Consider the following 16,132-nt stretch of genomic DNA (forward strand, 5'->3'; position numbering starts at 1 on the left):
AAACCCACTAAGTAAAGTTCATTCTTTCTTGGTAGTTCTCTTTGTTTGTTTTTTAATCTTTGTTTACAATTTTTTTTAAGTTTTTATTTATTTAAGTAATCTCTATATCCAATGTGGGGCTCAAACTCACAACCTCGAGATCAAGAGTCACATGCTCTGCTGGCTGAGCCAGCCAGATGCCCCAGTTCTCTTTGTCTTCAGAATACACTCCTCACTGAATGGATCGATCATAATTCTTTTTGTTGATCATGTACTTTGCTTCCAGCTTTTTGCTATAATAAATAGTGCTATGATGAATATTCTTCTAGATTTATGCACATCTTTAATTATCTCAAGTTTCCCAAAGTGGGAATTTATATTAGTAGATTAAAAGCATCACAAAGATTTAAAATTTTTTGTTCCCAAATTGTCCTCCAGAAATGTTGGTATCAACTTACATTTGTAGATGTATGTGAGAATGCCAACTTCCACATAACTTTTCCAACTATTATCTTTTTTTGAAAAGTCATTTTGGGAGATTATAATTTTGAATTTTAACTCATATGTAATTTTAATTATTACACAGGCTCATTTATCTCAGCTATTTAGAATGTATATTCCACCTATTTCTAAAAAGGTTCTGAGATTACTTAAAAGAACTCCAAACCATTTTTAAGAAATGGAACAAGAAAAGGCAGAAACTAATTTATGGAGAAAATACTTAGAATAGCAGCCGTCTCTGAGAGGGACAGGGACAGGAACTGGCTAGAAAGGGGCATAAAGAATCTTCATGGGGTGATGAAAACTTGATGGGGGTGTGGGTTACAGGGCACATGCATTTGTCAAAACTCATTAAATATTACTCTTAAAATCTCTTCTATACAATTTACTTCAGGTAATTTCTACCGCCTAAGCAAAAACGGGAAAAAAAAAAAATGAACCATCAAAACCACAAAAGCCATAAACAGGTATTCAATGCTAGTTAATGACGTACATGCTGAAGTATTTTGGGGGGCAGAGTACTGATCAAGTTGCAAGTCTGCAACTTGCTTTGAAATGCATCAAAACATGGGCGCCTGGGTGGCTCAGTCGGTTAAGCATCCGACTTTGGCTCAGGTCATGATCTCACGGTTTGAGTTCCAGCCCCATGTTGGGCTCTGTGCTGACAGCTTGGAGCCTGGAGCCTGCTTCAGATTCTGTGTCTCCCTCTCTCTCTGCCTCTCCCCTGCTCGTGCTCTCTCTCTGTCTCTCAAAAATAAACGTTATTAAAAAGAATTAAAATGAAATGCGCCAAAACCCAAGGTGGATCTGTGGATGGATAGATGGACAGATAGGTACGTGATAAAGTAAATATAGCAAAATGTCAACAATTGTAGAATCTAGGTGGTAGGTATATGGATAGTCACTATACAATTCTGTCAAGTTTTCTCTATGTTTTGAAGTCCTCAGAGTAAAATATTGGGGGGAAATGGAGCAGAAATATAGATACTGTCGGGCTGCGAGGATAAAGTAGGTACTTTGTGGGAACACTGCCAGTTTCTTTTTATACCTCATAATAAATGTTTCATTAGATTTAAAATGTTTCCTTCATGATACCATCTGGTAACAATGAGAGATCAATGATCAATACAGAGAAGTCAATGCAGGATAAATTTTAAAAGATATGCCTCATCTTATACTTGGTGATTTAGGATGAACATAAATTTATACTAACAGGGACCCTCCACGGAAGAGACAATATAGCCACATATGTTGGGATATGTGAATGACGAGTAAAACAAAGACTTGGTTCTTACAGAGCTTACAGTCTAGGTAGGAAGGTAGATCATTTAATCAAATAATTATTAATGTAAAATTACAAGTCCTAAATTAAATAAAAAAAAAGGAAGCATATGGAAAACCATAGAAGATAGGGCAGAAGGGTCCGAATCTAGTTGCGGGAGGGGACAGTTGGGAAAACGCTCCCTGAGGAAGTGACCTGGGCTGACATCTGAGGCATGGTGGGAAGGCAGGGTGCGTGTTGTAAGAGAGGTGGCCTGGCAGGTAGGAAGACCCGAAGCCAGGGTGGACGGACTTGGGGCAGTACGGAGGACCAGATCCTTCAGGCCCTTATTGGCTCCATGACGAATTCTGGTTCCCATTCTGAAAGTCACAGAAGGCCACGGAAGGGGTTTCAGCGGGCCAGGGACATGATCTGAGTCCCACTCGTCACTGTCACTCCATGTGGTACAGAAAGTGGAATTTAGGGGGAGGAGTAGAAGTGTGAAGACTGGCCAGGAGGTGTCGGCAGTAACCCAAGTATGCAATGGAAGAAAAGCACACACAGACCGATTAAAAAGCTCTTGGGGAAGGGGTGCCTGGGTGGCTCAGTCGGTTAAGCGTCCAACTCTCCATTTCGGCTCAGGTCATGATCTCATAGTTGGTGAGATCAAGCCCTACATTGGGCTCCGTGACAACAGCGTGGAGCCTGCTTGCGATTCTCTCCCTCTCTGCCCCTCCCCTGCTCATGCTCATTCTCTCTCAAAAGAAAATAAACATTAAAGAAAAAAAGCAATTGGGGAAGTAAATGGCATAGACTTGGTGATTGAATTGAATATGAGGGTCAGGAGGAGAGAAAGTGCCAGATTTGGATGATGCCACACAAAAGGAATCGTGAAGGACCAGGCTGGGGACTATGGTGTTGGGCCTGTTGAGACTTCCAAGTAGACGTATTGAGTAAACAGTTGAATATTCAGACCTGGAGATTACAAGTGAGTTTTGGGTTGGATATGCAGATCTGGAGGTCTTTGGCAGTTAACATCTTGACTTTGGCAGTTGACATCTTGATGAGGTGACCTAAGGAAAATTTATAGAGCAGGGCTTCTTGGGGGGCGGGTCGTGAACTTGGATGGGGGAAAAAAATTATATCGTTATTTCCACTAACCCCCAACTGAAAGCTAAGCGTAACTTTCATTTCTGAACGCAGGCAACGAACCACGGTGGTATTGGCAGTTCCTGTGACTTTGTCGCCAATAGAAATCACGGATATTTTCACATTTCATTAAATTTGTTGCAGATGTCTCAAAATACCCTTTACGCCCATCACTTGTTATTTAATGTGTTAATAAAGAAGCACATACATTACTGAATCACAGATTTCTAAAAATATTTTGATGACTATTTCGATAAAAGTGGCTTCCTTTGAAATCCTTTGTATTATTTTATGCGTTTGAAATATTCTGAGAAGAGGATCTAAGAGAGTTCACCATAGTGCCCACGAGGTCTGTGATACAAAATTAAGATAAACCCCTAGGTATGGAGTGGGAAGAGAGCCCGAGCCTCGAGGAATCCCGGGACTCAGGGCCTGGGCAGCAGTGGAGGAACAGGAGGAGAAATCACCTCCAGAGACACGGGAGGAAACCCGGAGGAGAAGATGGCTTTGCAGGAGCTCAGGGGCATATGCTTTGGGGGGACTGAGTGAAGGGGCCAGTGGAAGCCACTGGGAGGGCAAATGTGGAGAGGACCCAAAGACCTGCCCCATTCATAGATGTGGAAGTCGTTTGACAAAGTGCCATTTCAGTGGAATGAGGGAGCATGAGAGCCAGATTGGAGTGGGTTGAGGAGTGAGTGGGAGGTGGGGAAATGGAGTCAGTCAGTGTAAATAATTCTTTTGAGAATTCTGACTGTGAAGGAGAAGAAATAAATGGAGGGACAGGATCAAGGGAGAACTTTTTTTTTTTTTTTTTTTTTTTTTTTTTTTGGTGGGAGACCATGGATCACGATTAGATGCTGATAGAAGGTTCTGGGTCAGCTGGGGATGCAGGCAGGGTGAGGGAACTGGATGGAAAAGGGTCTGTGGGCAGCAAGGAGGCGGGATCTTGAGGAGAGGGTAATGCACAAGAGAGGGGATGGGTGGGCAGGGCAGCAACGAGCTAGGGAAAACTCTGAGGACCACCAAGGTGTGGAATGGAAGAGAGGAGGGATTGAAGACTGGGCAAAGGGAAAGAGGATCCAAGTGAGAGAGCTGAGCAGGGCAACGCGGCAGCACTGAGGGGTTCCAGGAGATTGGTGGCTGTGACCTTTCAGTAAGACCATTTCTCAAATTTGAGTGACTTTTCTGCAGCAGTTACCAGGGGCCTGGATATGGACCCAGAGACCACGGAAGGCTGAGACTGCCAGAGAGGCGAGAAAAAAAGACAAAGGGCAAATGGACCAAAGGTTCCCAAGAGGTGGGAGAGATGTCAGAGTAAAAGTGGATGAGCAGAGCTGGAAGACTGTTGTCATCAATGGATTTTGGACATGGAGACCTTTTGGTTGATGGCGGAGTCTGGGATGTGCCGTGGGCTGGGGGAGGCGGCGGCTGAGGGGAGTGGAGGGGGGCACTTAAGACGCATCAGGAATTGAGAAGCCAGGGTGTGGCCTGGTGGGTGCCAAAGTCATCCAGGATTGCGGCAGGAGATCAGGGGATGGGTGAGCAGAGACCAAGCCACTGCCAACGTCTTCACTGAGTAAGAGAGTGGCCAGGAGACAAGAGGGATGGTGTGTGGGGGGGGAGAAAATGGTGGAGCGAAACAGCACAAGCCTTAGGGCACCCGTGTTTCCATCAAAGCCTGGGGAGCAGTGGTCTGGGAGCAGAATTGGGAGTGAGAAGGGCACCCTCCTGTGTCCTGATCCTAAGGAAAGGGTGCAGGGGGGTATGACGGGTGTCCTCCAGGGAGGGGAGCTCTGAAGAGAGGTCTGATGTACATTTCCTGTGCTGCAGGAAGACTGGGCGGCTCACCCTTTCCCAAACGTGCCCATCTCTCTTTGATTTCGGCTCTTCCTTCCACCTGTGACGGTGCCCTGCCTCAGCTCCCCACCCCCCACTCCCAGCTCCCCAAATCCTGTCGCGCCTTAAGATCCAGATGAAAATCTGCATTCCTCTAGGAAGCTTTTCCAGGTTTCTTTTTGCCTTTTTATTACACTCATCAGATACCGTCTTGAACTGTAGCCATTAGTGTAACGTCTTATTTCGCCCACACTGTGAACGGGCGGGGGCACGGCTTTGTTATTACCGTGTGCCCACAGCATCTAACACCGCGTCTTGGACACAAAGTGGTTTGCAATTCCTTAGTGAGTAAAGTGGTATAAAAGCAAAACAAAAGAAGGTTTCAGGATGAGATGTTGTATGTTCTAACTCATGTTTCACCCAGTTATGCACCTGAATAATATCTTGCAAGTGAAAAAATTTTTAAGTTTGATAGCTGAGTTTTAATTGGTTTTTAACAAGGTTTGGGGTTTTTTTTTTTTTTTTTTTGGTTTTAAAAATTAATTAGGGCCATTTTTTTTAAGTAAGGAATTTTAATAAAAGGTAGTAAACCAAAATACCTAGTACTGCATAAAATGGGCAAAAATCTACTTTGTTATAATCTTCTGTCATGCAATTTCGGAGCTGCTGAGTCCAATTAACATCAGGAGCCCTCTGGATCAGAGGCCACCAACTCTCGGCATCCACAATTTCACTGAACTGGGATAACAATTGGTGTTTGTATCACCCGGCCACATGGCAGAATCGCCCTAGTGGAAGGATTCACTCTAGGCTTGTCTTGCTTATCTGTTAAAAAAGGCAGGACAACATTCTGGAAGCAGCTGCAATTTGAACTGACAGTTGCCCCATTTTACTGCCATGGCCTATTTTTAAATTACCTAGTGGAACTCAGACAAAGCCCAGAAATGAAGGAGAAGTGAAGCATTCCTGGCTTTGCCCACGATACAGTTATTGTTTGCTTTCTCCATTAATGCTGTTAGAGACCTTCAGCACCCTGGTTTGCCCACAGAAGGGCATGCACGCCAGTGTATTCCAATTAATCTATAACCTAATTATAAAAGAAATATCCAATTTAGTCTGGTGACTTATCTGGTGGAACATGAATTCACATCTTCATAACAACATGACTTTTGTTATAAAGTACAGCGGAGTCCCGGGCCAACTTTGGGCTGTTCTGAGTTTCCTCTGTCCACGGAGAGCCTTGAACCCAGCCCTTCTACGTCCTCGTGTTCTTGCCTATCTGTGACAAAAGGAACTTACCCAGAGCTTTGAAGAAGCCATCTGTCCATTCGCGGAAGGGTATGCACGGAAGAGTGCTCTCTTTCATTGGTCACTCTCTGGTGATCACCACTGTGTAGGTTTCCAAGTGGTTGATTGGAATGGATTCCTCTTCAAGCCCAAACTGGCCATTGCACACTGGCAACCTTACTAAACTACTTGCCTCTCAGTAATTGCAAGCAAGGTCAGGGAGCATTCACCACTCCACTCCAAGTAACAACATCTCCTATTTTCTCTCGTGCGGAGTGAGGATTCCTAGTTTGGCTGTTACGGCTATATGCCTATAACACGTGCGTGTTCCTAAACCATTCCGGTAACTGTCAGCCATCAGCCATTCCTTGAGTTCCTGTTACATGGTGGGCATTGGAGATATGACAACAAATGCACCTGCTCTCGAGTGGCTTCCAGCTTAAGGGAGGAGGGAGATAGGAAGAGGAACCCCAAGGTGGACTTGAGTCCAGAGTGTGTTATGGGAATACAGAAGAAAGACAACAGCAAAGTCACCTGACTCCCAGAAGCTCTAGAAACTTCACAGAAGAGGTGCCCTCAGGGTTGAGAGGTAGGCCAGCCAGGGCCTTGAGTACCTTGCTAACGTGTTTGAACTTGATCTGTGGGGATCCACTAAAGAATTTTCAACAGAGGAGTGACACGATCCAGACAGATCACTCTTAGTACCGTCTGGAAGACTGGCTGGAAAGGGTGAGGTGAGGGCAAAATGTCCAAGGAAATGACTCTGACAATTTCCAGGCAAAAAAAAAAAAAAAAAAAAAAGAGATGGCCGGCAGAGGAGAGTGTTGATGGACAGATTCCCGAGAAAGGAGACAAGATGATCTGGCTTTGGTGTGTGATTACTGTGAAGTGTGAGAAATAGCAGCAGAAGGAACCCAAGATAATTTCTGGAATTCTGGCTTGGGCAGAAATTAATTCAGGAAGAGGGACCGTTTTGAGGGAACCAGATGACGCAGTCAGCATCTTGAGTCTGAGGTGCTTGTGGGACACGCCATGGGGAAAAGATCAACAGCTAAAATGGAAAACAAACTCAGATGAGAATTCTCACAGATCTGCACTTGTCAAACTGTGAGCTGCACATTCTCTCTCCATGACGTACATTTGGAGCTTGAGATGTGTGCAGAGCCACGTTATTGCTCAGGTGCACCTTGAGGGTGCGGAATCTGAGCTACAGTCGAGAGGGTGGCTAGGACAAACAGCACACCAGGTGCTAACGGTGACTCATAGCCTCCCAGGGTGGGGCCTTCTGGCAGTTAGAACCCGTGTGTGCGTGTGTGACCTGCCTCAGCCGCACACCGGCCTGGAGCCAGAAAGAAGGGAGGCCCGACCCTCAAGGAATCCGACAACGGACAAGCAGAAGTCAGAAAAATGAGAAGGATGAGTCATGGAACGCTTATGCTATGTGCTAAGCCCTGGCTGCTTTCATGACACTGGTAAGGGTGTTGGTGGGTTGACACTGACAGATTAATGGGAGAATAACTTCCCCAAGAGCTGTTTGAAAGAGGAGAAGCTGAAGGTTTCACAGGCAGGGTAGGCTGAATAAGAAGGTAATGAAAAGAGGCATGCAAATATAGCGAGGTCACAGAAAACACAAAATGCAAATTGAGCCAGCCTTCTTGGACAGCTGCACTGTCCTCAGAGAGCTAACATTTGCAAAGAGCCACAGTATGTAAAGCACCGTATTGTGGATTATACTTTCTGGCCCATGGGCTCTTGTCTTGTTTTGTTTTTTTGAACTTGACCACAATCTGGAGCAGCGCTGTCATATAGAACTTTCGGCAATGGTGGAAATGTCCTATATCTGCGTGGTCCAATATGGCAACCACGGGATACATGTGGCTACTGAGCATGTGAAATGTTGGCTGGTGCGTCTAAGGAACTGAATATAAAATTTTTCTTTTGATTAATTTAAAGTTAAAGGTAACTAGCCACACATGGCTAGTGGCCACCTTATTGGACGACACATTTCTAGACTTTCGCCGCCCTCATGTATGGATGGACATTCTGACTTTTTAAGCCACTGCAGGTTACTTGAAGAGGCTTTCTTTTTAATTTTAACCTCCAAAGTTTGTGTGGATCATTATGGACAAAACAATTAAGATGTTTATGTTGGGTAGTTGCCTTCACACTTGAGAGTACCGTGCTTTCTGGGAGGTTCAGGTGATCTCACTGGTCAACATCCCACCGAGCCAGGCCTGGGGAAGAGCCAGTTGCTACTGTTATCAGGTTTACTGCCTCTTTCCAATGTAACGTTGGGTCCTTGTGACCTGGAATCTAAATATTTAGTTTCTGGTTGCTGATGGTAAAGGACAATAATCTTGTTCCTATTAGCAAAGCAAACAGTACTCTTGAAAAACCGAGAGCTGGGTGGTCTCCGCCTTCGTTGCCGGCAAAGTAAATGCAGTGACGATCTGTCCTAAGTCCTTGAGGTATGTGCATTTGGACCAGCAAGGATAGATGAGAAATGCTCATGATGTCCCTTTTCACAGAAGGTTGCTGCCTGCAAAGTCATGGGCTTATCATTTTCATCATTTTCTTTCTTTGAAAAAAAAAAGATTTTTTTTTTAATGTTTATTTTTGAGAGAGACAGAGCGTGAGCAGAGGAGGGGCAGAGAGAGAGGGAGACACAGAATCCAAAGCAGGCTCCAGGCTCTGAACTGTCAGCACAGAGCCCGGCGCGGGGCTCAAACCCATGAACTGTGAGACCATGACCTGAGCCGAAGTCACACGCTCAACCGACTGAGCCACCGAGACGCCTCTCATTTTCATCATTTTCTATGGGGAAATCAGGGCTCCTGTTTCTTTTCTGTGAAGGTTTGAGAAGGCAACATATCCTGTCAATCACAGCAGGGAATGATCCAGGCGATGTGTCCTCCTCTAGGCCAGCAGCTCTCCTGGGGACACTGTTTCCTGTTCATATTGAGAGACTGCTTTGTTTTTAGTCTACTGCTCATCCAACTCCTAGTTGATGACTTTGTGGAGCTCTTATGTATTTCCCTTTTTATTCTAATCTGATTCGTTAACAAGGTTGCATGTAACTTTGAGAAGGGTCTAAAATTAAGTTGCCACATAAGGTTGGCTTTTAGTAATGTGGCCTGGGATTGGGCTGAGGCAAAAGAAGGTATTCTAGAAGTCTCAGAACCCAATACCTACTGGAGCACCATTTGTAAGAACAGCCGGACACCAAGGCAATTTATAATGTAATCAAATGTTAGTATGAATGCAAGAGTCTCACTTGTTCTTGCATTGATCCCACAAGATACGCATTAATAATAAGTACCTCCGTGATGGGAAACTGAAGTGCTTACAAGTGCTTTGTCTGAATTCACACTGTAATGAGGGACAGAGATGGCCCTTGATGATAAGTGTTCTTTCTATGCCACACCATTAACTTAAATGTATTTAGGAGGTACCACTTTAAAGAACATCTCAGCACGAGCTGGGTGGTTACTGCTTTATCTTGGATTTAGACGTAAGACAACCTCTGCCCGAGGCACTGGTCATGGTGAGGCGCTTGTGCGGAATGGTGGGGCCACCGCGTTGGGAGATCTGCCCCCTGCCAGGCAGGTGTCTGGAAACGATGGCTTGATACTGGATCTGTTACTTGATGATAAATGTCTCACTTATTCCAGGTTCATCAGAACTGTGACAATCTGAGATTGGGGCAAGGAAGGAACGAGTGACAGAAGTTGCAATACCAGTGTCAAAATACGGGTGGTGGTGCACTTCACCTATTGACCGTGTGGTGGAAAACTTCCCATGGATTAAGCAGTCCACTTCCCTACCACCCGCTCAGAATGAACTTCCCTTCACAGATCAGAGGCAAAGCGTTCCTTGGAGTTTTCAGCCACAGGAGTCTCTAAAAGGGAATTACTTAGGGGAATGTTTACCTAGGGAGGAGGGCTAGGTTAGGTTTATGTCTGCTCATGGACACGTATCTTTCTCCTGGTCTTTTCTCATTGACCAATGATCTTTTGCAACTCTAATTGTCTGATGTGACATTCAATACACTGAGCTCTGGAAACTGGGACTAATCTGGCCTGGGTTCTCCTTTGGGAGGTGCCCATGTTCTTATACCCTCCTCTGGGACCTGAGGATCCCATCCTCAGGGATCCCCTGGGATCCTCATCCTCCCTGGCACTGAGGTTTGATAAAGAGGTTTGATAAGTTCTGTATCCCCTCAGGATTCAAAATATAGCAGGGCAGGCCCAGACTATGAAGGCTTAGGAACAGCCAGATTTTCATAGAAATTTGGGTGGGGGTCCAAACCTGGGAGGAGAGCTCTCCAAACCAACCCATGATCCTGGGGGTTGAAGAGTTCTGGATACGGTTTGTCTCATAAGGGATCTCTGGCTTCACTTGTACCAAGCAAAAGTGGAAGGATTGAGCGGGGGGTGGGGTCAACACTAGGCGCACACAAGTCATATGGCTGTTGAGTGATGCTTTCAGTGACATTCTTGCTCCCCCTGCCCTTCCTGTGCTTTTGTATCTGGGGGGAAATTCTCCAGTATCCCCCAAAGAATATCTGTAATACAGAGAGGAAAGCAGAGGTGAATTTCATTGGGGAAAATTCTGATTTTGTCACTCTTCTTGACACAGAAGATGTGACCTTGGAGGCACTTGTACAATCAAGGCCCAAACCCTTGGCATATCATTACCTGGAAAATAAATCTGAGATTATTTAAGTAATGTTGTTTTGGGGTTTCTGGCAGGTTGAGGTACAGTGGCATAGTGCAACATGAAAAATCCTGTTCTTACACTTTAGAAATTGCCAGCTTTATGTGTTTTAGCACATATTTTTGTCCTTATTTCATAATTACTTTTATATGTACAACCATATCCTTTTTTAGATGTGGTCTGAGCATTTTGCCATGATGATTTAAAGAATGAATAATTTTTATAGCATAAAGAAGAAAACTACAGAAATCTGTCACCAGCCTGTCCCCTAAACAAAGTTTATAGAGAGGAACATAAAACTTCTAGTCCTAGAATGTCCCAAATGTGTGACTATTGCCATACAAAATGGCCACGGCTATGCATGTGAATCTTTGCGTGAAAATAGAAGAACCCAGCTGCCCATTTCTTTACCAATCTAGGAAGATTGCTACATGCTACCATTCGACTTAAATTGCCTTTTTTCTTATCAGTCCTTGAGTTTTGTTTCTAAGTGCAAAAAATGTGAGAATTTATCTTAATGCTAGAAGTGTGCTGTTCGAGCCAAACTAGATTTAATTTTTGGATTAATCTCACTCCCTAAGTTCAATCAGCAGCAGGCATTATATTTAGTCTTCGACTAACAGGGAGCGATCCAGGCGATGTGTTCTTCTCGATGCTGCCAATGTTAGAAGATAGTCTCTTTCACCTTTAGACTCTAGGTGGAATATCTGATTGTGTGATTTAACGTTCCTTAATAGGGAGTATAGATCTCACCCAGGGATACATCTACACCCATATACATCAATCACTGATGTTTCTGAGGGATCCTTTGAACATTAAATAACTGCAGTGTGAACCTCCTAGATTAAAAAGAAATCCCAACAAGAAATCGATTGATATCAGGTGTCCAGGATCTATCTCAGGGATCCACACCGCTGACAGAAAGCGAGAGTCCCTCCTCTAGAGTATATTGCAGGCATAAAATATTAAATAAGAATTCATAAAAGGTGTCTGGCTCATCTTAAATCAATTTGCCATGCTAACAAATGGGTGTTGAATGCAGCTTGTGGTGTTTGGTGCTTACATAGGATAAGTAAAATTCTTACTCGGATAAGATCTTAAACATGAAATATGATCGTATCGTTCAGTGGTTCGGAGCACCTTCCCCGGGGCTGGGCTCCCTGGGAAGGAACTCTGACTCTACCACACACTGGCTATGGAGTCTTAGGTCAATTTTCTGGTCTTTTCTGAGGCTCAGTTTCTCATCCGTGAGGGGAGGTAAATATATAGAGATTTATGAGAATTAAATAAGCTAATATGTATAAAACATTTGGCACAGTGCTGGAACACTGCCACCACTCAGATGATGGTAATGACAGTGGCTAGTATTGTCATTGTCTTATCACTATTATTTGGATCTTATCCCTTTTTATTATCATCCAGACAGAAATATTTGAGCAATTTCTAGTCATTACACGATGCAGTTATTACTACATTTTAACTGTATTTGAAAGACCAGACTAAGCAATGCAATGAGTTAGACTATAAGTCCATACACAAATAAGATATATCTTTGTACCCATATCTATGTATGGCTGTGGTTATATGGACCGATCAGATAGACACAGGTGCAGGCGTGTAGATGGAGAGACGATGCTGTGCTTTAGAAAGCCCAGTGCCTCAACTCTTGAAGTGGAAGAGTTGTAGCATTTCTGATTTGGATGGTATCTCAGAGACCATCGCCATGGGATCCATCAGGAAAGAAGAACGAGACCCAACCTGGGTGAAGGGGGACAGTCACACAGCAGAGGAGCGGCCCCAGGTGGCATCCAGGATGGGATCTCCTGCCCCTGTATCTCCCTGCTCTGAACTGTAGGATTTGTTTCTTTGTTTGCTTGTTTGCTTTATTTATGAGAGAGAGGGTGTGCATGAACCTGAGCAGGGGAGGGGCAGAGAGAGAGGGAGACAGAGGATCTAAAGCAGGCTCCGTGCTGACAGCAAAGAGCCCGATGTGGGGCTCAAACTCACGACCCGTGAGATCACGACCTGAGATGAAGTCAGACGCCCAACTGACTGACCACCCTGACTTTCCGGATTCTCCAGTACCTCCTTTTGGAGTTGGCTTTTTCCTAAGTGACGTATGCATGTGCACGCACGTGTATACACACACACACACACACACACACACACACACACACATGGCAGCAGGAGGGTATCTCCCAGATTTCTAAGTACCTGTTTGGAAGATGACCCAGTTGAAAACCGGGGTCTCTCCAAATTTGTCTCTTGCCCCCCAAATTGATCTTGTTTCTTCTCATTTGGGTCTCTTCTGTATTCCTGTCGTCTCAGACAAGCCTGCAGAATACAATTTTTTAAAAAAGTATCTTTGGCTTAGGTCTGCGACAAACTTTCATGACTTTTTGCTTAATTCCTATCGTGAGGAACATGAAATACAGCTTCAAGGGCTCATCAGCACATTTAGCAAGTGTCAAGACACTCAGCCAGGCATCACGACTCTCTTCCCTTTGCCCCAAAATGCCAGGTCAAAAATAGTCGTCTCTGCTTTAATAAGTTACAATGACAAACACACTAAGAGGCGTTTTGACAAGTGTGTCCCCAACAATTGCTTCCTTAAGGCAGGAAGTACCTGAAAGGCAGCATTCACTTCCCCTCTGTCTTCATTCTCTTCAAAGCTCTGCTCATTCCAGCGTGGCTCTCTGTCCCCCTGGATCACTCCCAGTTGTGGGATCAGACCCTTCCTACCTGAGAGCTTTCGCACCTGCCCTTCCTCCACTTTGAATGCCTTTCACAGGGGTGTTCACAGCACGGCAGGCAAATCTGTGGATCTACTAAGATCCAGCTCAAGAGACATCTCTCGCCTTGCCAAGCTCTTCTTCCCCAGGCCGAATTAATTGCTCCTTGATACAAAAGCAGCTGGAATTACACAATTTTTGTTTTTACTGTTGTATTTAGTTGCTTTGTTTTGAGCCCGTGTCTCCTGCTGATCAGTGAGGACCCCTCAGGGTAAGGACCACCTCTTACCTTTTGAATCCCCTCAGCGTCTAGCACTGCATGTTAGCTCAATTGCATTATTGTTTCAGGGGGAAATATCAGTCCCTGAATGCAAAATAATAAAAACAAAATAACCACAAAAAAAAATTCCATTTTCAAAAAACGAAATTAAGAGAAAAATCTAGTACCAAAAGATTTCTTCTCCAGTATCAGGACTGAACAAACCCCAAGAAATCATGTGCTATATGGGGGTTTCCAGTGATATTTTAAATAGTTTAAAATAGGAAAACTTCTTGGAGCATTTCTGTAGATCCAGTGCCCAGATTCACCTTTGCTCTGCTAGAGACAAATTATCCCCTGTCATGGTAAAGAAACCCAGCGTAAGGACCCAACAATACTGTTTCTAAACAGGGCCTGACATCTCCCTTTCCTGGCTGGGTTAAGAAAGGAAAGATTCCTTCCGCATTTTCCCCCTTTGTTAGAAAATGCATCTCCTTCTTTGATGTGGAAGGACATGCCAGAATTTCACACCACTGGGAAAGCCTAATATCATGCTACATGGTTAAAAATAGAAATGACCTGATATTAACAAAACATTTACCACTTGGAATTGGGAACAGCAAGTTGGTTTACATTGTGCCTCACAACAATTGCTGGTGAGGCACTGGCCTGGGGGTTGGGGCGGTGGGGGGGGGGTGGCTCATGCACTGCTGGCCAGGTGATACTTGCAGCAAGTGGAATCCTGGATTCCCAGGAGAAGGGTACTGTTCCACCCTGCCTTATTGGGGAAGGGAGAGCACTCCAAAATGGTTGCCGCTTTATTTTCCCCCCTGTCTCACTGTTAACCTTATTTTCAAAACTGTGCTATCTAGATAGCAAGCCATTTTAATAAATTGTGGGCAGTGTTTGTTTTCATCAATAATTGAAGCAAGAAAACCCCCCAGAATACTGGACAGTAACTATAATAAATAAGTGAAACAAACACCAAGTAATAAAATAAACCAAGGTAAACCTAAAGAGAGTTAGCCAGAGAGTTCAATGACGTTCAAGTAAATATGGGCCTCTTCTTTTCCATTCCTTTTACAATGACTTCACATTGGAGCTCGTTTGGGAGGAGTCCTGGCTGCCACTGTTGTTTCCTGGAGCGGCAGATGTCTGTGTTATCCTAACTGACTGGGATTAAAGGCGCAAGAGGCAAATGCTGATAGGCTAAAAGTGCAGGACGGTGTTAGCAAATGCACGCAGGACCAAAGCAGATTTTGTGGGATGAACAGAATTCTTGTGGGTTGAGTGTTTTTTGAAAATTCTCTCCAAGAATGCATGCAACTTAAATATTTCTTTACCAAAGGGGGAGGAGGAGTAGAATGGTTTGCAATGTAAAAAAAAAAAATTTTTTTTTCTCCCTCTGGTTCCTTATGCCTCCTCTCACAGAGGAGCAAGAGAACAAACCAGCATCAGGGTAGGTCCTTCCTCATTTTTATCTTGATAAAGCCAAGCAGTCTTTCTGTGTAAATCAAGCATTACTCCTCTCAAAGTTACAGCTTTGCAGAGTTGAAGGGACACCAGGACAGAGAGGCAAGTCTAGACTTCCAGTCCTAGAAATAGCAAGAACCTAGCCATAACTGCCACCTTGTCCTCCAGGGGCTGGTTTTCTTGTTACTTGCTTTTTTTTTTCATCTTTTTTAAATGTTTATTTATTTTTGAGGGCGAGAGAGAGTGTGTGTGAGCAGGGGAGGGGCAGACAGAGAGGGAGACACAGACTCCGAAGCAGGCTCCAGGCTCTGCGCTGACAGCAGAAAGCCCGATGCGGGGCTTGAACTCATAAACTGTGAGATCATGACCTGAGCTGAAGTTGGATGCTTAACCAATGAACCCCCAGGCGCCCCTGGTTTTCTTGTTATTTGTAATGTGAATGATTTTTGTTGTTGTTGTTGTTGTTGTTGATGCTGGAGTTGCTTCCTCTTTGGGGGTCCTGGAGTGACAAGGGCAGAGTGTGAAACCTTAGGATGCAGGATGCAGAGGTTGAATTGATTTGTAATGATCACCAGGGGCTCCCCTTCCTCTGGAACTTTAAAAATATTCCCCTTTCAGAGTTCCACATGTCTGGAGCTAGATTGCTATAAATAAGTTTCTGTTCATGTGACAGAACTGGCTGAGGGCAGTCTTAAAATGGAAGGCTTCAGGTAACTCCTCATTTCCTCCTTGGGATGGGCGGCTTCCTCCTCCCCTCCTCCTCTGGTGTAGCAGCCCCCCACCCCCCAGCCCATCCCTGTGACTGCAGGCGCCCAGCAGCCCCCACCCCCCAGCCCATCCCTGTGACTGCAGGCACGCACAGAGCACAAGCTACCACTGTGGGGGCAGAACACAGAATGTGCACATGTGCCTGTGGGGCATGACGTGGTTTCTGTGACT

General features: G+C 44.7%; 1 protein-coding gene across 11 annotated transcripts in view; it reads right to left on the reverse strand.

Annotated features, from left to right (window-relative positions):
* MARCHF10 (membrane associated ring-CH-type finger 10) overlaps window positions 1-16,132 on the reverse strand; it is an 82,965-nt gene that overhangs the window by 52,446 nt on the left and 14,387 nt on the right. For 9 of the 11 annotated variants that reach the window (XM_027047919.2, XM_027047916.2, XM_027047914.2 and 6 more), the window contains one exon: window positions 12,944-13,063. The exons of the other annotated variants lie outside the window; for them this stretch is intronic. In XM_027047919.2, coding sequence (XP_026903720.1) covers window positions 12,944-13,063 — 120 coding nt within the window. The remainder of the gene's footprint in view (window positions 1-12,943; window positions 13,064-16,132) is intronic. 11 annotated transcript variants of the gene reach the window in all.

This window comes from Acinonyx jubatus, chromosome E1 (assembly GCF_027475565.1).
Source record: "Acinonyx jubatus isolate Ajub_Pintada_27869175 chromosome E1, VMU_Ajub_asm_v1.0, whole genome shotgun sequence".
In the NCBI taxonomy this organism is placed as follows: Eukaryota; Metazoa; Chordata; class Mammalia; order Carnivora; family Felidae; genus Acinonyx; species Acinonyx jubatus.